The following is a 25,910-nucleotide window of genomic DNA, read 5'->3' as shown; positions in this document are numbered from 1 at the left end:
GGGCTATTTTAATATTATCGGCTATCTAATATAGCTGTTGACAGTCGCCACGCGTAGCCAGGATTTTGCTGCTATTTTGGGCTTCAGATATTCGGTTTTGATTCCTAAGTAGGAAATTAATTCTTTTACGAAAATATGTTATGTCATAATTTATATTATTATTATTGTAAAGAATGTATTTATTTATATTTTTATAAATAAACACATTATTGATATTATGTTATCAAATATATATAATATAGTAATTTATTGTAATAAAAGTAAAAATAATATAAATATTTAATAATAGTGTATAATATATATAATATAATATAAATAATTGTGTATTTTATGTATAATATAAATAATTGTGTATTTTATGTATAATATAAATAATTGTGTATTTTATGTATAATATAAATAATTGTGTATTTTATGTATAATATAAATAATTGTGTATTTTATGTATAATATAAATGTGTATAATATGTATAATATAATTAAATATTTGTGTATAATATATGTATAATATAATTAAATATTTGTGTATAATATATATATAATATAATTAAATATTTGTGTATAATATATATATAATATAATTAAATATTTGTGTATAATATATATATAATATAATTAAATATTTGTGTATAATATATATATAATATAATATAAATATTTGTGTATAATATATATATAATATAATATAAATATTTGTGTATAATATATATATAATATATATATTTGTGTATAATATATATATAATATATATATTTGTGTATAATATATATATAATATATATATTTGTGTATAATATATATATATAATATAATATATATATTTGTGTATAATATATATATATAATATAATATATATATTTGTGTATAATATATATATAATATAATATATATATTTGTGTATAATATATATATAATATAATATATATATTTGTGTATAATATATATATAATATAATATATATATTTGTGTATAATATATATATAATATAATATATATATTTGTGTATAATATATGTATAATATAATATATATATTTGTGTATAATATATGTATAATATATATATAATATAATATATATATTTGTGTATAATATATATATAATATAATATATATATTTGTGTATAATATATATATAATATAATATATATATTTGTGTATAATATATATATAATATAATATATATATTTGTGTATAATATATATATTTGTGTATATAATATACAAAATTGTGCATAATATATAATATAATATAAATAATTGTGTATAATATATATAATATAATATAAATAATTGTGTATAATATATATAATATAATATAAATAATTGTGTATAATATATATAATATAATATAAATAATTGTGTATAATATATATAATATAATAAAATATAAATAATTATATATAATAATTCCAACTTTTATTATTTAATGGAAATGAACTAATAAACTTGTAGTTCGTATAATTTATATTATATTGGATTATAAAAAATATTTTATATAGTAATTTACAATAAAATAACATATATTAGCTATTGTTATTTACTGGAAATACTAAACTACGGAACTAGCAATTTTATCAAGGGGAGTCTGCTATTTGTACTTAAGTCTTATTCAAATTACTATTTACACCAAAGGGCTTTTGTGTATTTGATTATAACGGTAATTGCTATTTATACCAAAGGGGTGGGCCTATTTATTTTTCAAGGTAATTTCTATTTGTGTACCATATTCATTGTTATTTGTACTAATGGGGTGTGTAGTCCGAAATTCTTACACTTTTGAATAAATGACAATTTTTATTTAGTAGTTTAAGAAATTATCTTTCCACAAATTGATATAAATTAAGCGCAACATTTTTAAATTAAACTTGTTGATAATATTTGTAATGACATAGTGACGTAATTTAATTTTCAATATTTCTAAATAAAAAATGATTACAAGGTGAGATTACGTTTGCCTCTTTAACGGGGTTACAGGGCATCCTAATAACCAAAAGTCAAAATATTTATTTTCTGTTTGTGTGTTGCAGAGATGGCAGAGACGTTGGTTCGTGTTGTACGACGACGGGGAGTTGACCTATTCCGTTGACGAACATGTAAGTCACCGTAGTTAACCATTTCATTATATTGAAGTCTTTTAATTCTCCTAATAAACTAGGAAACCTGGAATTCTTGGAAAAGTCAGGGAATTTGAATATGGTCTAAAAGCCAGGAAATTTTTAAAATTAGTCTAAAAATCGGGGATGTCAGGAAATTTAAAAAATTGTCTAAAAATCAGGAAAATGACAGGAAGTTTTAAGAAATTGTCCAAAAATCAGGAAAATGAACGGGAAATTTAAGAAATTGTCTAAAAATCAGGGAAATGTCAGGAAATTTAAAGTCTCTAAAAATCAGGGAAATGTCAGTAAATTTAAAAAAAAATAATTTCGGTTGCAAATAGGAAATCCTTACTAAAATTAAAATATAGGTTAAAAAATAAAATTTGGCCCAAAATAAGTCGGGGAAATTTTGCGGAGATGGTCAGGAAAAACCTGGAAAAGTCGGGGAATTTGAAAGTGAAAAATATGTGGCAACCCCGTTTTAGTTAGTGGACGATTTTCCCGTTCTGATTGTATAACTCCCTTTTGGAAACGTGTTTAAATAAGATCTCATTGGGCGTGACTGCAAAAACGCTTCGTTGTTGGCGTGAGTTTGCGTGTCGTCTCTTTTGTCGTAATAACGGTGTGGTTCCGTTATATTTGCAGCCCAACACAATCCCTCAAGCCCTGATTGACATGAACAAAGTATTGGAAGTCACCGACGCGGAACATCTGACGGGCAATCAATATTCTTTGGCCATCCGAGCCCTCGATCGGGTTCACTTTGTCAAGGGCACCTCCAGAGACGAAACGAAATGGTGAGATCAGACTTCTCCTTCTGCTTGATGGCCTCCGTTTAATTGAGATTTAATGGTTCCACCGCGCCGAGTAAACGAGCTTTTTAAACTGACTGTTGCCAGGTTTCTTCACCTTCTCGATAAATGATCTTCAAACTCCATTAAGTGTTGTAATAAATGATCGAAAAGCACTTTTTTTCTCTTCCCAGTATTGTTTGCTATAGAGTTTTAAGTCGGAAAATTATCCGTGGAAATTTACCAAGGCCTTTTTTTCCGGAAAAATTTCCGTATTTTCCCGAAAAAATAAAAAAAATGTTTTCATTCCAAGATCAGCCTAATATTGTTCGCAATCATTCATGACAACATTTGGTTTACGTTAGGTTTTCTATATGCACTAAAAAATTATGATAATGGTTTAAGTACTAAATACGAAAGTTAATTTATTTAATATTGGTTTAGAGTTTTAAGTCGGAAAATTACCGAGGCCTTTTTTCCGGAAACATTTCCGTGTTTTCCCGAAATAAATAGAAAAAGGTTTTCATCCCAAGATTAGCCTAATATTGTTATTGTTCGGCAATTTTAAACAGGGTTCATACAAACATGGAAATCAGTGAAAACCTAGAAATATCAGTGAAATTTATTTTAAGCAAAAAGTCAGGGAAATATCCGGGAAAATGAAAATTTTCCTGAAAAATCAGGGAAAATAATTATGAGAACTCCAAATTATGTGAAATTTGTTTTAGTATTACTGAAATTATTACTTAGTATTGAATTCATACGTTCAATCTTGACTATATTGTTTTAGAATGTACACCTGGAAAATATTCAAAACTACTCTGAAAAACCTGGAAATATCAGGGAAAATGGTTTCTGAAATATTGTATGAACCCTGTTAAATTGGCGGCATTTTCGGCTCATTTTGTCGAATCCAAAAGTAAAACTAAACCTCTAGATGTTTCAATTTTTTATTTTTCTGATTTTACGGAAATTTTCCCGAAATTTTTCCGGGAAAAATAACAACTCTTAATAATTGTTTTTTTCGCTCGGTTTTTTTAACAGAACTTATTTATACTTAGGGATAATGTTGAAACGATTGTTAGCCCAATCCACTTCACGGTCTTTCGGTTTGCACCTCCCCTTAGCAGACAATCAAAACGAGATCCGCCTTCTCATTGGTTCCCTACAACTGGCGTCTTTTTTTACTCCCCAATTTCATTATCGTCTCAACATTGTCATTATCATTGCTTAGAAATAAATACATACTTGGTGTAAGCAAAATATTTATTAAATTAAATTATAGGTGGTGTACTCTTTTCGCCTGTTCTCTGACTAAAAGTGTACTCTTTTCGCCTGTTCTCTGACTAAAAGTGTACTCTTTTCGCCTGTTCTCTGACTAAAAGTGTACTCTTTTCGCCTGTTCTCTGAATAAAAGTGTACTCTTTTCGCCTGTTCTCTGACTAAAAGTGTACTCTTTTCGCCTGTTCTCTGACTAAAAGTGTACTCTTTTCGCCTGTTCTCTGACTAAAAGTGTACTCTTTTCGCCTGTTCTCTGACTAAAAGTGTACTCTTTTCGCCTGTTCTCTGACTAAAAGTGTACTCTTTTCGCCTGTTCTCTGAATAAAAGTGTACTCTTTTCGCCTGTTCTCTGACTAAAAGTGTACTCTTTTCGCCTGTTCTCTGACTAAAAGTGTACTCTTTTCGCCTGTTCTCTGACTAAAAGTGTACTCTTTTCGCCTGTTCTCTGACTAAAAGTGTACTCTTTTCGCCTGTTCTCTGACTAAAAGTGTACTCTTTTCGCCTGTTCTCTGACTAAAAGTGTACTCTTTTCGCCTGTTCTCTGACTAAAAGTGTACTCTTTTCGCCTGTTCTCTGACTAAAAGTGTACTCTTTTCGCCTGTTCTCTGACTAAAAGTGTACTCTTTTCGCCTGTTCTCGGACTAAAAGTGTACTGTTTTTACCCTAAAACGTTTTATTCGCCAGTTCCGGGGATGAGAATTACTCCGGCCCATAAACTATTCTCTTGTTCCGGAGTATTAGACTACTCTTTTTACTCCTTCTGGAAACGAGGTGTAAAGGAGTAAATCGGATTTTGTCGTCTGCTAGCCAGAATTTATCTGCTAAAAAGGCCATTTTGGAAAAAGGTTTTTACTCCGACTCGAACTAATCGCCGCCACAGAATCTGAGTAAAATGACGTCATAGCCTTACTCTTCTTACCCTACTCCAAAATCCCGGAATACAGGGGCGTAGGAACGTACTAGAAGTTGGAGGGGGCAAAGATAAACGAAAAGGGGTCTGAAGAATGGTTTTTAATTTTTAATGGCGTGTAGCTTCTCCGAATGCATGTGTACTTGTTAAGTCTACTATGTAAATTGGCAGGAAAAGACTGAAATTTGAACAGAGTTGAGGTTCTATAAACTGTAAATGCATTTAAAATGATAATTTGAGCCTTTTTGAAGATTTCAACTGACCAAAGGTTGGAGGGGGCAATAACATTAGATGCCCCTCCCAGCAAAATTCTAGGGAGGGGCATTGCCCCCCCCCTGCCCCTCCCGGTTCCTACGCCCCTGCCGGAACAAGCGAAAAGAAACCACCATAAAACGTGAAGACTTGTTTTCCCTACACGTTTCAACCACCCGTTTTCTAGCCCGAGCTAAGCCTCCCTATTTGGCTATGTAGCAGGGTTTCCACTGTACCTGTAAAGTCGGGAAATTTTAAGAATTAGTTTCAAAAAGTCTGAATTTCTAGAATTTATTTTAAAAAGTCGTAATTTCTAAAATTGAAAAAGTGAGGGAATTTCTAGAATTAGCTTTTAAAAAGTCGGTGAATTTTAATAATTATTTTTAAAAAGTCGGCGAATTTCTACTACTAGTTTGAAAAAAGTCGGGTAATTTCTAGAATTAGAAGTAGGGGAATTGTTATTTTAATAATTGGTAATCAAATTTTTATTATTTATATTCCATGTTTTTTAATATTTATGTATATTATATAATTCGTAATTTAAATTTAATTGTTAAAAATTAAAAAATTACAATAAATCTGTAAATTGCGATGTTAAATAACGTACGTAAAATTCTGACACTCTTAGTTGAAATCGACATAATCTTTTACCGTATCGCCATGCCCCTAACATATAATGAACAATTTCACACAGACACAACCCGGTAGTAAACATGATCCAGAAACCTCACATTATCGCCTCCCATTTCAATTTAAAAATCCTCAAGTAGTAAAAAAAATTAATTAATGTTTACATCGTAGAACCAAAAAAAAAACCCCTTCAAAGAAAATTAAATAAGCCGTTTAGAGTTGACGACGAAGGTAAAACTTTTCTTCAATTTTAATAAATTGATAAAAAAAAAGTGGCGTTCTTTAGATAGGGCCCGCGGCGAAACCCTTTAAGCTAGTAATTTCAATGTGGAACTTTTAACTTGGAACTCTTCAATCTGGCGAGTGAAGGCGAGGTAACGCTCTTTTTCTAAACTTTTGGGTGACATTGAGAAGAGACGTTTGGGGACATACGTTCGTCTAATGGAATTCGCTGTCGGTCATATTTCGGGAGACCCGGGAGGTTTTCATTATTCCAATGTGTTTGGGGAAACTTAAGGGGGGTATTTTGTGGTTTTCTGGAAACGAGGGGGGGTTAGTATATATAGTTGATTTTTTTCGTGCCTCGTCCTTTTCGAGAGATTTTTAGTAAGTGGTTGTATCTGCAATTTTGTGTGACGTTTTTTTAGCCTGCGCCTTTTATTTCGGTTTGTGGTATGTTATTGATTTTGGACGGTTGTTTTTGTAGTTGTTACGGTTTTTTATTAAGTAACAGTTAACCAGTGATGGGCACCGCTCGTCTCATTGTGAGCGCTTTTGTTATAATAATAAATTTTATTTCTTGTTTCGATTTACAATTATTATGTGCAGGGCTAAGTCTACAATAGACGTTTAAGCCCGGTTAACACAGGAATAATATTAGTTTAATCATATTGCGATAAACAGAATGTAGGAAGTATGACTATGAGATTAAACAAAGTTAAATGTTATAATTAACAGAGGATTTTTACATATGAGTTAAATTGAGCGGCCAAATGTTTTTTAAAAGAGTGCGAAATGAAAATGAGAGGAGCGCTGACTTTACCGCTCAAAAAAAGAGCGTAAATGAGAGGAGCGCTGATTTTACCGCTCAGATTTGGCTGAAATTAATTTGGGCGTTTTGTTGGTGACCGTTTAAAATGTAAAACACAAACTGCTAAATTTTTGCTTTCTGATATACTACAACTACTGTTTCAAACCGTTTCAAACAGTGATGAAAATAAGTAGGTAGTAACCAGTAGTATTCGACAAATTGTATCTGTCGTCATACTTAAATCAATATTTGTCACAAAAAACTGGTTTTGAAGCACACTGCAAGCATGGGCCAAATAATGATAAATCCAGGACATGACTCTATGCGAAAAACCCGTCCAACAGCGCTAACACCCGATCACTATTGCCCCCTATTGGGAAAAACGTGCGATCGCGGACCTACGTCATTTTGGGGGCAAATGTTTTAGGGACAGTTTTCAAAAATAATACACGTGGTCGTCGTAGTAAATATCCTGGAATATTTATTCACAGTTATCATATATAGTGTGGTTATTAAAGTAAGTACTTATTTTTATACGTACTAAGTTCATAATTAGTATAATATGTATAATTATATAATATTAAACATATACTTTCCTAGAATCGTTAAAATTTATCAAAAAATGAGGGGCGAAATATGGCAGGATTTTCGAATTACAACCGCCACTTATTTCCGAATTCCGACTCAGTCATCACTAGATGGCGTTCGGGAAACCGGAAACTTGCTTGATTTTGCCCCCAATTTTTTATTATTTTTCCTCCTTTTCTCCCCTACTAATATGGCCGCCTGTGTCTTTTAGTGTACGGCCGATTTAGTACGCGTGAAGGTACCAGTCATGTCCTGGATTTATCAGTATTTGGCCCATGCTGCAAGTCTGGATTTGATGTGACCCCTCTGCCTCCCCCTGTTGTGAGTGATGGATCCCTTTAACGTTAGGCTACACAAATCCACCTGGTGGTGAGAAACGTGCAACAACCGGGAAGATATCGGTGGGGAAATTTGGAAAATCGTGGAAATATCGGTGGGGAAACCTGGAAAAATAGGGAAAATATAAATGGGAAATTTAAAAAAATCTTGGAAATATCAGTAGGGAAATTTGGAAAATCGTCGAAATATCGGTGAGGAAACCTGAAAAAAATCAGGAAAATATCGGTGGGGGAACCTGGAAAAATAGGGAAAATATAAATGGGAAATTTAAAAAAATCTTGGAAATATCAGTAGGGAAAATCGTCGAAATATCGGTGAGGAAACCTGAAAAAAATCAGGGAAATATCGGTGGGGGAACCTGGAAAAATAGGGAAAATATAAATGGGAAATTTAAAAAAATCTTGGAAATATCAGTAGGGAAATTTGGAAAATCGCGGAAATATCAGTGGTGAAAGTTGAAAAATCGTGGAATCAGTTTGTAAATTTGGAAAATCGTGGAAATATCAGTGTGGAAATTTGGAACAACCAGGGAAATAAAAATCCCCCATTGCATGCTACCGGAAACTGCTTCGTAGAAGGCAAGAGGTATTAAAGGGGGCAGAGATTGGTAGGATTCGCTCTGTTTCTCCACCAGGTAGAGTCGATGCTAATTTTTATTTCTCCCGCGCCTGTCATAGTGCTGGCTACATGGACCCTTATGCCCAATTCCAACTTAGTGGACTTTAATAATTAAGTCTTATGATATTATTATTGCTGTATTTTGTGCCTTACTAGGTGGTTTCTTTTCGCCGGTTCACGGACTAAAAGTCGGCTGCCCCATGGCAAAACCTTATAACCAACAAATTTTTGAAAAATTAGATTTTTACGCATCAGTATTACTAAGGCATGTACAAAAGTACTGTAAAAGTTTCAGGTAAAAGTCAAAAATATTTAACTATTTATGACTTAAAAAATGGTTTTGGATTTTATAATTTTCGCATTAAAAACCACGTTAAAATCTTATAACTTAGGTTTTGAAAAAGTCAAATATCTCAAAATTACGATCGTGTTGGTTAAAAGGTTTTGCCATGGGACAGCCGAAGTGTACTCTTTTTACCCTAAAACGTTTTATTCGCCTGTTACGCGGATGAGAGCTACTCCGGCCCATAAACTATTCGCTTGTTCCGGAGTATTAGGGCTACTCTTTTTACTCCTTGTGTAAAGGAGTATATCGGGTTTTGTCGTCTGCCAGAATTTATCCGCTAAAAAGGCCACGGGCAGCCATTTTGGGAAAATGTTTTTACCCCAACTTACTTTTTAAATATGGTTAAATTAACCGTTGAAATACCCAGTGAAACTGTAACTGTCTTACTCGACCAACTTGTTTTTCTGTCGCGGGTTACCGAATTCTTAAGAGAGGAACCAGGCGAGGGATTATTCGAGGGGGGGGGGGCTAAGAGCACCTCCTAATGACAGTTCTTAGTACGCTTTCTTCATCATTTCTTAAAAAACCTGTTTTTTCTCTCCTTTTTCCACCATCTCCGTATAACCCCCATATTTCCCCCTATCCCCCCCCCCGACAAAATTATTCTACCCACTAAATCCGTCCCCTTCTTGTTACCTGACACTTCGACGTTGGTCCTAGCGTCATCCCAATTCCGTATTGAACGTACTAGCGGCTAAGGTTGGTTTTTCTTTAGTTCACCGAGTAGAGTTGAAACATTTTGACTATTTTCCCTATCTACCTCTTAAGTCGCCCCCTTAGCGCGGGCATCGTAATAATTTTGGCAGTTCTCCCTCCCCCCTGGGCCAGATCTACTCCTCGGGAGCCCTCGGTGTATTTCCAGTTAAACTCGAAATTTCGAATAGCTGGAGTTGATGTTGATGTTTTGGGGGCTGTAGTTTTGAGGATGAGACTACGACGAGGAAGAGAGTTATTTTATTGGTAAAAATCCTTTTTGCCCCTTGGACGTGTTGGGAAATAATATTAGGTACGGCTGGGGGGGACCAAGATTTAATCCGTTTAATGTAATGAAAGATATCTTTGAGGGAGAGACTTTGACAGGGTGTTAAGTTTCTACTTTAACCATAGGGACTTGGCAGTGCGACGTCACAGTTAGAGGTCGGCGGAACAAATAAATTAACCGCAAAAATTTCAATTAATCATGAAAATTAGTATTATTTGTTTTATACGAATAAATTATACGATTAAACAACGATTTATCGTGCAAAATTAATAATTTTTTTCGAATATTTCTGAATAATTCTCGGTTATGGATAAATATAAACAATCGTATAATTTCTTATTCAAACGCCGACCTCTAGTCATAGTTTTTTTTCAATAGTTTTTATCGCGGGGAGAAAAATATTACCACAATAGCGGCCATGGCCAAAGCTACAGAGTGCCAAGTCTCTATTATTTGGTTTCCTGGTTTTTTTTTGGTGATTATATAAAAAAAAAAAATTCCGTAGTAAATAAAGCTATACCGAGTTGGAAAATCTAGAAATATCCGGGAATTATATTGACAAAAGTCAGGGAAATGTACCCCTTTTTTGGTAAAAAAAAATCGGGGATGTTTATTAAAATAAAATGGTGTAAAAATTGGGGAAATTTCTTACGTTTCTCGGTGAAAATTGGGAGAATTAATCGAAATTTTTTAGTAAAAATGTGGGAAATTTCTTACGTTTCTCGGTGTAAATTGGGGGAATTAATCGAAAATTTTAGTAAAAATGTGGGAGATTTCTAATAAATTTGGTGAAAATCGGGGAAATTTATTACGTTTCTCGGTGAAAGTCGGAGGAATTAAGAAAAATAGTTAATATGTGCGAAATTTATTAAAAAAGTAAAAATTTGGGAAATGTATTAAAAAAATTGATGAAAATCAGGGAAATTTATTAAATTTTTAATGAAAATCGGGGAAATTATTTTTATTAGAAAAATCGGTTAATTTGTATGAGGGTTTAGAAAGTTTGCGCTAAAGAGTATAAATATACATTAATAAGTTTATATCAGTGGGGAAACCTGGAAAAATCGGGGAAATATCAGTGGGGAAACCTGGAAAAATTGGGGAAATATCAGTGGAGAAACTTTAAAAAAATAAGGGAAATATCAGTGGGGAAACCTGGAAAAATCGGGGAAATATCAGTGGGGAAACTTTAAAATATAACGGAAATATCAGTGGGGAAACCTGGAAAAATCGGGGAAATATCAATGAGGAAATTTGGAAAATTGGCTTGCCAATAGTTGTATGAACGCTAAAAATGCATATTTTATTCAAAAGAACCTTATTATTATGAAGTAATTTATTAAGACATAAACAGAAATTTCACAAAATGTCGGAATAAATATATATTTCTGTTTTATTTTGGGGTGTTTATTTATATTTCTTTTGACTTCCTAAGCAGTGGGTTGATTTTGTATATTTGGTGATTTGGGCGAGAGTCCTAGTCAATACTACGCCGCTAAATATTCAAATTTCAACCTCCGCATTTAGCGGGAATATGAAAGTTTGACAGTTCAGACAAAATAATCGGAATCTGACAACATTTTTTTTCTTTTTTATTTTTGCTGGTTGAGAAACTTCTACCTTGCATTGCACGGGGAATTTTAAGAATCTGTAAAAACGTAAACTAATTTACAGAATTTGTAATGGAAGTATTATTTTCTAAAAAAAAGTAAGGTTTTTGAAAAACGTTGAAATAATTATTTTTACTTAATAAATAACTTTGAGTCAACTTTATAATAAAATATAAATAAATAAGAGTAAAAGATAAAAATGGTATTATTTTGGCCTTAAAATAAAAAAGCGCTTCTGTGGCCAATATTGGAAAGATATCCAGTCAAATGTTAAACAAGCGCGCGCAACAAAAGCGTTATTAAACGTTTGGTAAATATGGTTTATCAGTAGTTAAATATGGTTTATCAGTAGATAAATATGGTTTATCAGTAGATAAATATGGTTTATCAATAGATAAATATGGTTTATCAATAGATAAATATGGTTTATCAAGAGATAAATATGGTTTATCAAGAGATAAATATGGTTTATCAAGAGATAAATATGGTTTATCAAGAGATAAATATGGTTTATCAAGAGATAAATATGGTTTATCAAGAGATAAATATGGTTTATCAAGAGATAAATATGGTTTATCAAGAGATAAATATGGTTTATCAAGAGATAAATATGGTTTATCAAGAGATAAATATGGTTTATCAAGAGATAAATATGGTTTATCAAGAGATAAATATGGTTTATCAAGAGATAAATATGGTTTATCAAGAGATAAATATGGTTTATCAAGAGATAAATATGGTTTATCAAGAGATAAATATGGTTTATCAAGAGATAAATATGGTTTATCAAGAGATAAATATGGTTTATCAAGAGATAAATATGGTTTATCAAGAGATAAATATGGTTTATCAAGAGATAAATATGGTTTATCAAGAGATAAATATGGTTTATCAAGAGATAAATATGGTTTATTCAATAGTTAAATATGGTTTATTCAATAGATAAATATGGTTTATTCAATAGATAAATATGGTTTATTCAATAGATAAATATGGTTTATCAGTAGTTAAATATGGTTTATTCAATATATAAATATTGTTTATTCAATATATAAATATTGTTTATTCAATAGTTAAATATTGTTTATTCAATAGTTAAATATGGTTTAGCAGTAGTTAAATATGGTTTATCAATAGATAAATATGGTTTATTCAATAGATAAATATGGTTTATTCAATAGTTAAATATGGTTTATTCAATAGATAAATATGGTTTATTCAATAGATAAATATCCCTAAGCAGTGTAATTTTAATTTTTACATCTCCAAGCGAAGTACTACATCACCTTGTACAGTTTAATAAGGCCCACCTCGGCTCAATCTCCCCTTTTTGGCAACAAAATATATGAAACTGCGGGAAATGATTGAAACCCTCCCAGCCACGCTCAAGCTGAACTTCAAACGTGTATAACCATTTCCCGATTTCTTTTTTATATAATCGACAGTGTGTAATTCGGAGAACATTATAAATGAAGGAAGTTGGCCTCGGGGATTCGCGAATCTCTTTCAAGATATTGCGGAGCCCTCTAGTAAAATCGTACAACTAGCGAAAAAGAAAAAATCGTACGTTTCACCTTTACGAGGAAACTGGGGTACATGCCTCATTTGCTGCGCTTTTATTTTACGAGATTATCGCCAGGGTGCGCTTCCAGACTATCCCACCTATAAATAATATTTTCTTTTTTGAGTTTCCTTTCTGGAATGTTTCCCTTTAACCATTCATAACTTCTATTACGACTTACGACCTACATCAGAAGTATATAAAATGTATCTTTTTAAAGAAGTGTACCACGGCTTTTTGAATTTCAAAGTTATTTCAGAAATCATAGAGTAATTTTGAAACTCCAGAGTAAGATTTTCGCGTTTGTTTCTGGTTTTTTAGACTGATTTCGAGGTTTTTCAACAGAGTTTCGCCCATATTTCGGGATTTTCAAATTGTTTTTTCATTATTTTTAAAATTAATTTTTCTCTAGAGACTAGAGTGTACGGACTTCTCGAAATACATATCCATACGTAGTGTCGTTTAAAAGGCTTAGCTGGATACTTCTTTCGTAAAAGATAATATCCTATATTTTATTCTGTATTTCCTATATTGTTTCGGCATATTCGATAAAAAACAAACTAAGAAATATTTTTGTATTTAATTTTGAAATTCTTGTCATATAATTATCCTAAAAATTTTAAATGTTTATCATATAATTATCCTATAATTTTTAAATTTTTATCAAATAATTATCCTATAATTTCTAAATTTTTATCATATTAATATCCTAAAATTTTAAAATGTTTATCAAATAATTATCCTATAATTTTGAAATTTGTATCATATAATTATCCTAAAATTATGAAATTTTTATCAAATAATTATCCTATAATTTATAAATGTGTATCCTATAATTTTGACATTTTTATCATATAATTATCCTATAATTTAGAAAAAAATCATATAATTATCCTATAATTTAGAAAAAAATCATGTAATTATCCAATAGTTTTGAAATTTTATCCAATAATTCCTATATATTTTTCAGCCTTATTGTAATATTTTGTGAACTACTGTCTACACTAAAAGCGGCAAGTCGTAAAACCAAAATGATTGGGAGCATTCCCAATGAAAGAAATCTTTTATTCGATGAAAATTTACATAAAACTTTCTTTCACGTAGTTCTATTTTGCTCAATAAATATGTAGAAATATTTTTTCTTAAGACTGACATAATTTTTATTTTTATTTCTGCGAAATGTGCCGGCTTTGATTTTTATCTGTGGGCGCCGTGTCTCTAATCGCATTGTTTAATTTAAATATGCGTGGCATAATTTAGAGCCTGTTTTTTTTTATATTCTCTTCAAATCATTATTGTTATTAGGAACTGGTATGGTTGTTACGTCGATATACCCTCATAGTCCTCTTAATTTTTTCCCAGCTCAAACGTTTACGTACATTTTATTTTTATGTGGGACTAGGTCAAATTTTAATGAAATAACTCAGAAAAAGAAATATTTTTATGAAAAATATTTTATCCTTTTCCTTTCCCGAACGTAATTTAAAACCTGAGATTTGCGCGAAACCTTGAATGTATTTGTTTGTTTTGGCGCTTATCACTCGCGGAAATTTCGTTGTAAGGATATTAATGTTTCATTTTATTTATTTTTTACTTTGGCGACTAAGATGGGGTACGAAAGTTATTGCGCGAGTGTGTTGGGTGGGCGGACTAGAACTTTGACTTATTTTAATTTCAGCTTCTTTTAAGGTATAAATTAAAATTTAACAATTATCCTTTTAATAACGAGTTTTGTGTGGTTCTATTGTTCGTTTTCGTACTTCATTAATTGTTTTTTATTTTGTTACTAGGTGGTGCGATTTACTGTCCCATTACTCTCATGGCACCGTTCGTGGCCGGCTTAAGAGAAATACGACCTTTCCAGGTGGAATTACCACTACCAACTCCACTTCGAACGCGACCACAAATAATAATAATATCAACAATACCATAAATGATTTACCAGAGGTTAGTGTCTGTATTTTTTACATTTGTGATGTTGGTATCATTTCCAGTGTCAGCTCGTAATTAAATTCACTTAAATTGTATACCTACGGCTCGGAGTCTCTACCATAAGTCAATTATATCGCTTGCGAGATAAGTATCCATCTAGACTATTAAAATTAAATACATTTCTTCGAAGGTTCTAATTTCCCGATATGTTAACGCGCAAAATTTACAGCGTTTATTACCTGAAAATTTACACAGGGATTGGTACTTAATTTATTAATTGCAGGGCCCCCAGATGTCCTATAATTCCTATAAAATCCTATATTTTCAAAAATGTCCTATAATTCCTATAAAATCCTATATCTTCAAAAATGTCCTATAATTCCTATAAAATCCTATATTTTCCAAAATGTCCTATAACATCCTATATTTTTAGCAAAAATCCCCCAAAAGTCCTATAATTTAGATATTTTGCCCGTTTCAAATCCAGCCACTCAGATTTAGCTTTAGGATAAATTTCTATACCAAGTCATTCTAGTCTATACTTTTGTTATTGTTACCATGGTTAGCTACTAGTATATTTTTGTGCTAAAATGGTTAGTTTCTATTTTTAAGTGAAAATCAAAGATTTATTTATCTAAATATAGATCGTTGTTTTTAAATGCACAAAGTTAGTACACTAAATAGCATATATAGTCCTATAAAATCCTGTAATTTTGTAAAAATAGTCCTATAAAGTCCTATATTTTTAGAAAAATAATCCTATTTTTCCCCATAAGAAAATTGAAGATGTGAGTGGGGGTCCTGAAATAGTTTTTCGATATAATTAGCGTTAGACAACTCTATATATGACGGATTCTGAGCTATTGCTTTCGCGTTGAGTTTGCAAGATATCTTCTCACTGGTTCGATAAAAACTCAAAGGTAATAGCGAGTGTAGGGAGATATTGGCTCCCGTGGTACAAAGAGTTGGTCACCACCCTCCTACGCGTTGTAACCCGGCCACCTGAATTAATGACATTGAAATCGCTCGATGACCCTGAATTAATGACATTAAAATAGCTCAGTGACTTTGGCCTAAGGTGCTGCCAAGGGTAAAACATTAACAGTAAACTTATCTCGTAAGAAATAAACTTATCTACTTCTAGCTATAGTAGAACCGCAACCTTGAGTTGTAATATATAGCAAAACACGCCCATATCCCACGCTTTGCAAATAGAAATCTCTAACCTTCATTTAACGATGCTTAATTATTATTTATCGATATCATTATACGCGCGTTAAAAGCGACTGTACAATTTCAGAAACAAACGGTGGAACAATTAACCAACAACTTCAACGAAACCGTGAGCAACAATAACAATAACATCAACAACAAGCATTTGTCCGTGGGCGTGGAACTGGAATGGCGTTCCATCGGACCGGAAACCAGCTCCAACGAACGCGAGGAAGTACTTAATAACAGCCTGGGAAATTCCTATCACGGAAATACTTCCGGCAATACTTCGAATAAGCTGCAGCAGATGGCGCCCGACAACAGTATTAAGCCCGAAGATCTGGAAAATCTAAACAACCTGATCATAAGTACGCTGACCAGTTTACCGGCCAAGAAAATGTCGCCGGACACGACTCAGGAACGAGAGAACGTCGTCCCCAAAGAGAACAACAATTTATCCAAACCAGAGAAACTTGACGCGGACCAATCGAAATCCCGTAGCAGACGATACGTCAAGCGGGAAAGCCGAGGCTTAAGGAGTCAAAGAAGCCGATCGGACGGCGTGGCCAAAATGATACCATCTTCCACGAGCGTGTCCGGTACTTCGGTGACGTCCAGAACGACCCGCAACATTCATCCGGAACCGAACATAGTGGACGACGATTGGTCTTCCAACTGCGTCCAGAACCCCCTGTATCTGCTGTCCTCGGACGGACCCAATCTCTCGCGTATGGACATCATCGGGAAGGACAAACTGGACGGATCTCCTCTGACGGGTCATCGCAGGCGACACGCCAGTTCGGGGCAGGAACTGGTCAGGGAATCCAAGAGCGAACCGAGGAAAGTACCGTCGGCCAGGGATTTACTGCTCGGGGACCATTCCAAGGGTTCGCCGTTGCTCATCCGCAGACATTCCTTCAACCGGAAGGTGAAGACGTACGACGAAGATGGCGAAGTTAGTTTTCAAGGTGTGGTGGAGAGTACGCCCAAAAGAAGCGGCTCTTTGTCGCGAAATAACAGCTTGAGGAAGGAGAAGGATTTATTGTCGCAGGTACTTGCCTTTTTCATTCTTCTTATCGAGAGATTACCTGCTAAGATTGTTTCTTTTATTCCAGGTACGAGGGGATCCCGATGGGTGTCTTCCTAGTTCTTCGTTACCCAATCCGGAAGAACAGCTGGAAATTAAGGATGTAAGTATCCACTAAGGCTTTTAAAAGGATTGTTTTGGGTTTATTGTAAGCCATGGGTCTGTGTCTGATCACTCCCTGTAATCAGTGTAAAAACTTGTAGCTTTCACTGATTTAACATTATCAACGGGTGTACGGTTTTATATTTAGTGGGTCTCTCTCTTTGTAAGCCTAAGCAGGAATTCATACATCGAACTTGGGATGGTTATCTCTACCTAGGGGACCGTTTTTTTTTTCATCATTTTGACGTCGGAGCATACGTGTTTTCTCTTACGATTTTCATTGGCTTAAAAATCTCCTACCAAAAATATCCTGGACCCCCCCCCCCCCCCCCCGTTATCTAGTATAGTCGTCTGGACAAACCTAACCATAAATTTCGAAATGGCCGGGGAGTCGAACGACAAAAACTACAGTTGTAAAAACGGGAGGTTGCGAGGGGGCGATTTTTTTATCCGAGATCTTACCATAGGGAATACGGCCGGCTAACCGTTCCAAGTTCGAGGTATGAATTCCGGGCCTAAGTTATAGGACGCCTTTAAAGCAATTCTGTTTGTTTGGTTTTCTAGGGGTCATCGGAAAAAAATGGTTGGTTATTCAGGTACGGGATGCACAAAGAATGGTTCAAGCATTGGTTTGTTTTGAGAAAATCCATGCTGTGCTACTTCCGGGATCCTTCGGCCGAAGTATCGGGTATCATGGACGGTGTACTCGACTTGGGTTTAGTCAAAGACGCCCAAGAACTGGCTTCCGATACGAACCACGCTTTTACCATCACGACGTGGGACGACAAGAAGCACATACTGGCGGCTTCCAAGTCGTCGGTCCGCTCCGATTGGGTGCGGGCAATCGCGGCGGCCGCCAACCTCAGGGCTAAGTCGCTCTTTAGAGACGAAGATCGTGACTCTATTATCCAAGACATAGAGAAACTGAATCTGAAGCTCTCTTCTCAATTGGAAGTCGACAATCTGAGCCGCAAAGAAGACCCCGCTCCCGATTGCGCCTCTTCCACGTCGAGCGATGACCACTCGGAGTATTTCTCCGTCGTGGACGAAGATGACTTGGCCGAGCGGTCGGCGTTGCCACCTTCGCCTCCGGTCAACCGAACGGCCATCTCCAGAGTCAAACAGAAAGCCCGTTCCAGGTCTTCTTCGCGGTCCAGAAGCAAAAGGAAATTGCGCTCTTCTTCGGATCTGGGCAGTACTTCTAGTTTCGACCTTGGCGCCGACTCCAACGAAGCCGACACCACGATTGTACAAGAAGATTGTGACGCGAAATACGAAACCAAAGAAAAACCAATCGTCAAAACCTCCGGTCCAAATTTGCTAGTGGCTCAAATTAACGATGATAGCAAATCGGGGGACAAACCGACTGGAAATTACCGAAATTTGTTGGATAAATATAACATTCTCAGGAAAGAACTGGACTTTCAAAGGCCCGGTGACTCTGATAAAGTCGACGAGAAAACTATGGCCTACGCGAATGACGCCTTGGTCGAAAACATCTTCAAGTTGATGAAGGATTGTAAGTCGTTTCTGTCTCGGTTGCGAGAAACGTTGAGGTCCAAGAACGAAGGCGAATTACGGTTGCCCATCATGGAATTAAGTCTTCAGTGGAAGGAAATCAAGGCCGTTTGTACCAAATTGGATTCCATATTGTGCAAACTATCCGGTATGGACGATGGTAGTGGAGCAACCAAATCGGACAATCCGGACTTATCGGTCATGGTGGACAAAGCCAGGGACGAGATCAAGAGGTTAAAGAAAGACTTGAAGGCTTCTCAAGATAGCTTCGACGATTTGGAATTGCATTGTTACAAGCTTAAACAGGACATGAACAACGCCGATGACCTCCATAAAAGTCACATGTCTCTGATGACGGCTCGGGTTGACGACCTAACCTCCAAACTAACGGCGTCAGAGAGGTCTTTACGATTAGCGAAGCAGAGAGTCGCCAAGTTGGAAGCCAGACAGGAACGAAGACGCAGTTCCTTGAAAGGTAAAGAAGCCGTCAGTTTGTCGAAGGAGTTTGAAGGTAAACTCAGCGAGCTTGAACAGAAGATTGGCTCCATCGAGACGTCTTTACGATCAAATCAGTCCGATGTCTGCGACGCCTCTCAGGATAAGATTAAAGACACGGAAACTCAAAGTTCTTCCACAATCGATACGTCCGCGACGGGTATGCTACTTAGGTTGCATTCTTTGCATACTAAAGTCAGCGTCGCTTCCGTCACGGCTTCGGAGTTGTCCAGCGCGACCAGTAGTCCACCGAATGAACTGGCCGGAGACTTAGCGGCTTCGCCACCTCCGACGCTACCACCGGCGCAGTTACCTTTGGAAAAGCCCAAAATATGTCTTCAAGTTAAAGGTGGAGGCTTGGATGAATCCGGTTCCGGTGCCGGAAATGGCGAAGACGCCATCGAAAACTGGAGTAGTCTGTCCGTAACGACCAGTATGTCCGATTTACATACGATAGAGCCTGACGAAGAACCTCCGGGAAATTTGGAGGAATGCCTCAACGTATTGTCTCAGAAATTGGACATCTTACTGAGCTGGTTGCAAAGTTCAGTACAAAACTTAACAACGGAGGATTCCATTCTGGTAAACAACCTTCCAGACGACCATTTGAAAGTCGCGAAGATACTGGAGGAATACTTAGCGACGCAACTCGGAGGAGACGAATCTACGATCAACTCCGTGTCGTACCTCACCCTCTTGCGCAAAGCGGTAACCATGATTAACTCCGTTGTTCAAACGCGCACTTTGAATTCCAACCAAGGCCTTAAGAACAACGAACTCGCTCAGATCAGGTTGAAGAAGCTTTCGAAGGCCATCGAACAGAATCTCAAACTGGACTCGGACTTTGAAAACTCAGTCCATCTTCTGGAAGAAATGATTCTCGTTAAGGGTGATGACCTCAATGCGGATAATTACTTCGAGTATTCCGAAAACGTCATCGAGAATTTGAAGAACTTCAAGCAATGGAAGATCGAAGAAGTGCTGCTACCCAAAACGTACTGCGACGTCCCAGTTAAAGATTCAGATTTCAGCGGCCAGCAAGAGGATTCGAATAAACTAGCCACGGACATTCCTATCGACAGGCTACGAAGTAACGCCGAAGCTATATTAAACGGGTTTTTTTTCAACAATGGCGATGGTGCGGAATCCAATAACAAATCCAAAGAGAAGATACTGGTTCTGATAGATTCAGAACTGAATTTGCTCAAAAAAGACTTAGATAAGAAAATCGGGGAGTTGGATTCCGAAGACGTCAAAGAAGATATTGAAAACGTGGCCTTAGTCGGGGTTCTGGATCGTCTCGCTAGTTTTGTCTTGCAAAACGTCGTGGAGCCCAAAGAAAGCGAAGAAGAATGCGTTCTAAACAATGCCTTGCTAACTCTAATCGAGGCTTTGGTCGCTCGATGGTCTTTGCAGTTGTTAGCGAAGAGTTTGGTCTGCGTTTCAACAGATCTGAAGAAGAAATCCAAGGAAATTTCTCAATTGAAACGCAAAATTCAATGTTTAGAGGAAGAGGACGAACAAAGAAAGATGGAACCGTGCGTCACTTGTCGGGATTTGCAAAAACAAGTTTGCAGGTTACAAACGGACTTGAGGGCTTGCCAAAGACGCATGGGTCAAGGCGGGGTTCCGTGTGAGAGATGCAGAGAACTGCATCGAAGAATGGAAATCTTGTCCGAACGCCACCAGATGGAACTATCTTCGTCACTCGAACGGGAACGCGAAGAACATCGGGAAGAACTACGGAACAGAATCGCGGAGCTGACTGTCATCAGGGAAATGGAGAAAAACGCCGATCGCGAAGAAGTGGCCAAGTTAAAGCAGGAACTGAAGACTGTTCAGAATCAGGCTCAGGTACTTAAGGACCAATTCGACGAACAATTGCGCAGTTTGCGAGAGGTCTACGAAGATAAGATTAATCGAAGCGAGAAAAGCGTGGAATTCATTGGAGAAGCCGTTCTGCAAAAGTACCAATCCGAGATGGAAGACTTGAAGGGATTGTGCGAGAAAGGTCTGCTAGCCGTGGATCAATGTCACCGTAAAGAGCTGACGGATTTGACGCAAAAACAGCGGAAAGAAATCGAACAGTTAAAAGCTGAGAAAGAACGGGCTTTGGCCGAGGAGTCGCAAGCCACCGCGACTGCTGTTGCGGCGCTGAAAAGAAGTCATAGAGAAGAGATGGAAAGAGAACTGAACAAGTTGAGGGAAGAGCTTTTGCTGCATGTGGGCACACCCAAAGAGTGAGTACTTTTAATGCTAACCATTACCCTAAGTTTTATAGGCCACTGAAAGCTTTATGTTGTAACAACAAATTTAAATCGAAAAATTCTAGTTCAAATTTGGAAGAAATCAAGCGAGAAATTCTGCAGTTATCGGAGAAGTACTCTCGAAAATGCCTAGAGCACTCCGCCTTAGAAGAGAAATTGAATATTCTAAGTCAACAAATGCAACAGACCAATCATCAAGTACGTTGTTTTTTAGTTAACTGAACCAATTATCACCTTCTTAATAACTTTTTTTTTCATCGATAGATGCTTGACTTATTAGCTCGCAACCGTCAGCTGCAAGCTCACTTGTCTTCTGATTTGGTTGAAAAAAGGGATCAATTTCAAATGATTTCATCTGAAACTGGAGAACTGGACGCGTCCAAAAAAATGGAACAGCTGAAGAAGTTGCTAGTTCTGAGGGAAACAGAGTTAGTCGCCGAGAGGGAGGAGAAAGCCAGAGTGAATCAGCAGCTAATCCAAGCCAGAAATGTAAGGAGGACATAAGTCATTGCTGGCCATTCACATGAAGCTAATGTTTGCCTCTTTTCAATTTGTAACATAGGAGCTGACACAACAAGACATTCGTTGCCGTCAGCTTGACCAAGGCTTGCGAATGCAGAGAAGGTTGTGGTTGGGACAAGCTGGTGCTCTGAAGAATCGACTAGAGGCCATCGCAACGGCAGCTAGTAGCAGTAATATTGATGCTGAGGATTACAAATCTCACCTTTTAGGTTAGTTTATAATCTTTGTTTATACTGCTGTCGTGTTGTAATTCTTTTCAACCTTGAGTATCACAATCTTGGGTTCTGGGTAGTTAATGGTTAGGGACTTCTTATATGATCCTTAGTATTCATACCCTAAATCTTCAACAGGATACAAAGGATACTTAACATCTAGCCCTATGGAAGACCGCATGAGACTTAAACCCAGAAGGACCACAAGTTTTACCTCACTAGTTCCAAGAGGTAAGTAACTGGTTTCCATTACAACCAGAATGAGGAATCCATAACGTTACTTCCCATGACCTTTGAGTGTCTTATGTTCCATAGCATTATGGATTCCTGCACAAACATTAAAAAACTATCTAATTTAACATTCCTTTTCTTTAATCATACAGAGCTTTTGCGCTCACCAAGCTGTCCTGGTTTGGCTACTCCGTCCAGTAGTTTAACTTAAAATTAATTCAAAAACCAACACTAAGAAAATATAACCTCCCTCTTGAAGCAAAAAACCAAAAAAATAACCGAACAAAAAAGTCAAGTCTTCCCACCCAATAAATATTAAAGAAAAACAATATATATAATTTTCACCAAATTAAAATAATGATAAAAGGGTCGTTTTTGTCCCGTAAGAGTTGAAAGTTTTGAGAACATTATATTTTTAAATGAATACTTTATACAGAATATATGTTTTGAATAAAAAAGTTAAAATTAAATAAAAAAAATTGTTGGAATAGGAAGGCAAGGTATTTTTCCCCGTCCAGGGATTGTATAGTTATGTTATATGTTGTACAGAAAATATTAATTTAGTACAATCCCTCTTTTCGCGTTCTACCAGCTTTTTGTCGCTAAGAAAATGAATTTATATAAATGGTTTAAATTTTTAAGCTTTGTTTTTAGTGTAACTTTTATATAGATATTTTTGACGAAGGAAAATAAACAATTTCCGTAATTAAAATAAAATTAACACTTTTTTTATGAAAAATTCTTTAATGGACAGATAATGTAAATGTGCAATAAACAAAATTTCGCGCATTTTTGTGTGTTTCTGTTAATTATCGTGGTTGTAAAGTTCGTTTGAGACCCATTGCAGCAAGATCCAAAGCAGTTTTTTCTTCCTAAAATAATAAAATGGTAATTTTAGCAAAATGTATTTGGAGAATCGAGATGGACGCGTTCTATTCCTTGAAGCAGACGGAATTTTGAAAACAAACTCATTACGTCACATGCAAAATTACGCCATCTAGCGACAAATATTTGAAATAGATTGGCGTGAACACCTGATGCCATTTAGAACAATAAACGGACTACTATACTTAAGTAGTTAAATACTTTGTTTAGAATGTCTATCCTAGCACCATTTTGTACCAAAACCCTTGCAACTTCTCCTCTGTCTTCCTCGCAAGCTAAATGCCTAAAGAAAAATTAGGAAATTAAGCATAGTTTTCATAATTTTGCAAGCAAATTCCAATAGGGAGCTAACAGTTCTACGTCTCACGACGTCACCCATGCTTTTTCCTATTGAAAAAAAATTCTACCCAACATGGCGGCCAAAGCTACAGAGTGTTAGTTCCCTATACTTACAAAGCAGTATTTCCAACTGAATCTTGGGCGTCTAGATCTAGTTTATTTTTATACGAATTTAGGAAGAGATTTATGATTTTTAGGTTTCCTTTGGATGCGGCACGATGAAGGGGTGTAGAACCTATATTGTCAGCTGCATTTATATCAGCATGATGCTCCAATAAAACTTTGGCAACCTGAAAGTAATCCATGACATTACTTGAACGTTTTTTAACCATGAACGATCTAACTACCAGGATAAGAAAGTGGATAGTGGTTAATGAATTTACATCGCCCTTAAATTGTACCCCCTGATTTTCTCATAGGTTAGAGCAGATGCGGTGGACATTTAAAATCTAAGGTTTTTTACTTAAGGAGAATAAAAGTATCTCGTCTCAGTAGATAGAAGGCTCATGTTTCTACGTAGTACTTTAATAGTAATACTTGAACATGTTCTTTGGAAGCAGCGTAATGCAGCGAGGTTTGTCCTGTTTGATTGACAATTTTAACATCAGCTTTTCGGGCTATTAAAGTTGATACAATATCATCTTTTCCAACAGATGACGCAATCATTAGTGGTGTCCAGTGACTCTTAAAATTAAGAAATTGTAAGTATCAGTTTATATTATTATTAGCAAAATTATTACATCGTCCGGTTCATCTATAGGAGACCCTTGTTGAAGTAAGAAATTGACAACATCTGTGTGAGCTCCAACGCAAGCCCAGTGAATTGGATACCGTGCTGACTGCAGAGTTTAAGGAAATTTAGGAAATACTTAAGATATATTGTAATTTTCAGCAAAGTACTTACTTTATCCCTCGTTAAAATTAACTTTCGGTCATTTTCTGTTAAATTCTTCAGATCTTCATATTTCCCTTCATAAGCTAAACGTGAAAATTCTACCTCTGACATCTTTTTAACTATACAGAGTTCCTAATGACAGCGCACAATTTAAAGTTTTCAACTCCTTTCTCAGTTGTCGTTAGTTATTTCTATTGCCAATAGATGACGGTGCAATTTTTGAAACTCCAGAGATGGCGCTATCCATAGATACAGTTTTCTATCTTTATGGTTTACGCGCCAGATTTTTCAGAAATTTACCGCGGCGTCAGTCCGCATGGTCCACTGCCAAAGAAGCCTTACTTAGGTTATTAATTTAACTCCATTATCTCTACTGTTAATTTTCGGTATTTCTCTAATTTAATGTTATAAAAAATGTTAATATTTGATTTAGTTAACAATTGAATGAAGGAACAGACCAATGAGTCAACGAAGTCAAAGAACCCGAAGGGCCCGACAGACCGAAGCCTTCGAAGATGACGAACAAGCAGGTCCTTCTCAGAGTCAATCACAATCCCAATATTCTCAAAGAAGAACCCAGGCTAGCCAGAGATCACTCCTTGACAGAACTAGTCGTTTTACATTGCTAGATTTACCAGCGGAACTGCTGAAGAAGCTGGTACAGCCTCAGAGCTTTGTGGAATAGAAATGCCATTTTAAATATTTTTTTCCCCACAGACAAATGATATGGTATATTGTCTTCTAATCGCTGATCAGAAAAAACTTCCGATTAAAAAGGCAGATCTTATTAAAGCTGTTATGAAAGATAAGCCAAAGGCATTTCCAGTTATCATAGAAGAAGCTGAAACAGTTTTATTGAATGTACGTTTAAGGTTTCATTTTAATAATGCATGTGAAACAATTTTAAGTTGTAATAATCTTTAATAGGTGTATGGCATTAAACTTAAAAAATTGGAAGATTCCAAAGGGTATATTTTAATCAATAAATACATCTTGAAAGACTCGAAAGAAATACCCATTTGGTAATTAACTATTTCATATTTAACGCCTAAAATTAATGAATTGATCAATCTCAAAATTATTTTTGCTTGTTAATATACATTGTCATGTTAAAAAGCCTGCTGAACCTCGTAATGTAGTGGCAGTGTTGCATTCAAAACTAAATTTGAAATTATCAATTCT

The 25,910-nt window shown here is 35.4% G+C and overlaps 2 protein-coding genes across 2 annotated transcripts in view; one reads left to right on the top strand and one right to left on the bottom strand.

Moving 5' to 3' along the window:
• The window catches only part of osp (myosin phosphatase Rho interacting protein outspread), a 62,738-nt gene that overhangs the window by 34,725 nt on the left and 2,103 nt on the right, over positions 1 to 25,910 (top strand). Inside the window, exons 3-16 of the mRNA XM_090160500.1 lie at positions 2,025 to 2,090; positions 2,739 to 2,890; positions 14,822 to 14,978; positions 16,264 to 17,226; positions 17,291 to 17,365; positions 17,929 to 21,617; positions 21,710 to 21,842; positions 21,909 to 22,133; positions 22,207 to 22,375; positions 22,517 to 22,609; positions 22,762 to 22,817; positions 25,177 to 25,386; positions 25,446 to 25,589; positions 25,656 to 25,750. Of these exons, the coding sequence (XP_090016626.1) occupies positions 2,025 to 2,090; positions 2,739 to 2,890; positions 14,822 to 14,978; positions 16,264 to 17,226; positions 17,291 to 17,365; positions 17,929 to 21,617; positions 21,710 to 21,842; positions 21,909 to 22,133; positions 22,207 to 22,375; positions 22,517 to 22,609; positions 22,762 to 22,817; positions 25,177 to 25,386; positions 25,446 to 25,589; positions 25,656 to 25,750 (6,227 nt within the window). The remainder of the gene's footprint in view (positions 1 to 2,024; positions 2,091 to 2,738; positions 2,891 to 14,821; positions 14,979 to 16,263; positions 17,227 to 17,290; positions 17,366 to 17,928; positions 21,618 to 21,709; positions 21,843 to 21,908; positions 22,134 to 22,206; positions 22,376 to 22,516; positions 22,610 to 22,761; positions 22,818 to 25,176; positions 25,387 to 25,445; positions 25,590 to 25,655; positions 25,751 to 25,910) is intronic.
• LOC149961292 (uncharacterized) lies at positions 23,340 to 24,905 on the bottom strand. Its single transcript, XM_090176655.1, has 6 exons — positions 24,738 to 24,905; positions 24,574 to 24,672; positions 24,371 to 24,517; positions 23,948 to 24,123; positions 23,696 to 23,777; positions 23,340 to 23,481 (listed from the first exon to the last, which is right to left on the bottom strand). The coding sequence occupies exons 1-6, from the start codon at positions 24,837 to 24,839 to the stop codon at positions 23,419 to 23,421; spliced, it is 669 nt and encodes a 222-aa protein (XP_090032781.1). The 5' UTR covers positions 24,840 to 24,905; the 3' UTR covers positions 23,340 to 23,418.

This window comes from Leiobunum rupestre, chromosome 1 (genome assembly GCF_980474605.1).
Source record: "Leiobunum rupestre chromosome 1, qqLeiRupe1.1.hap1, whole genome shotgun sequence".
Taxonomy (NCBI): Eukaryota; Metazoa; Arthropoda; class Arachnida; order Opiliones; family Sclerosomatidae; genus Leiobunum; species Leiobunum rupestre.
Note: the sequence above shows the minus strand (reverse complement) of the source record. Positions and strands in the feature narration are given on the sequence as shown.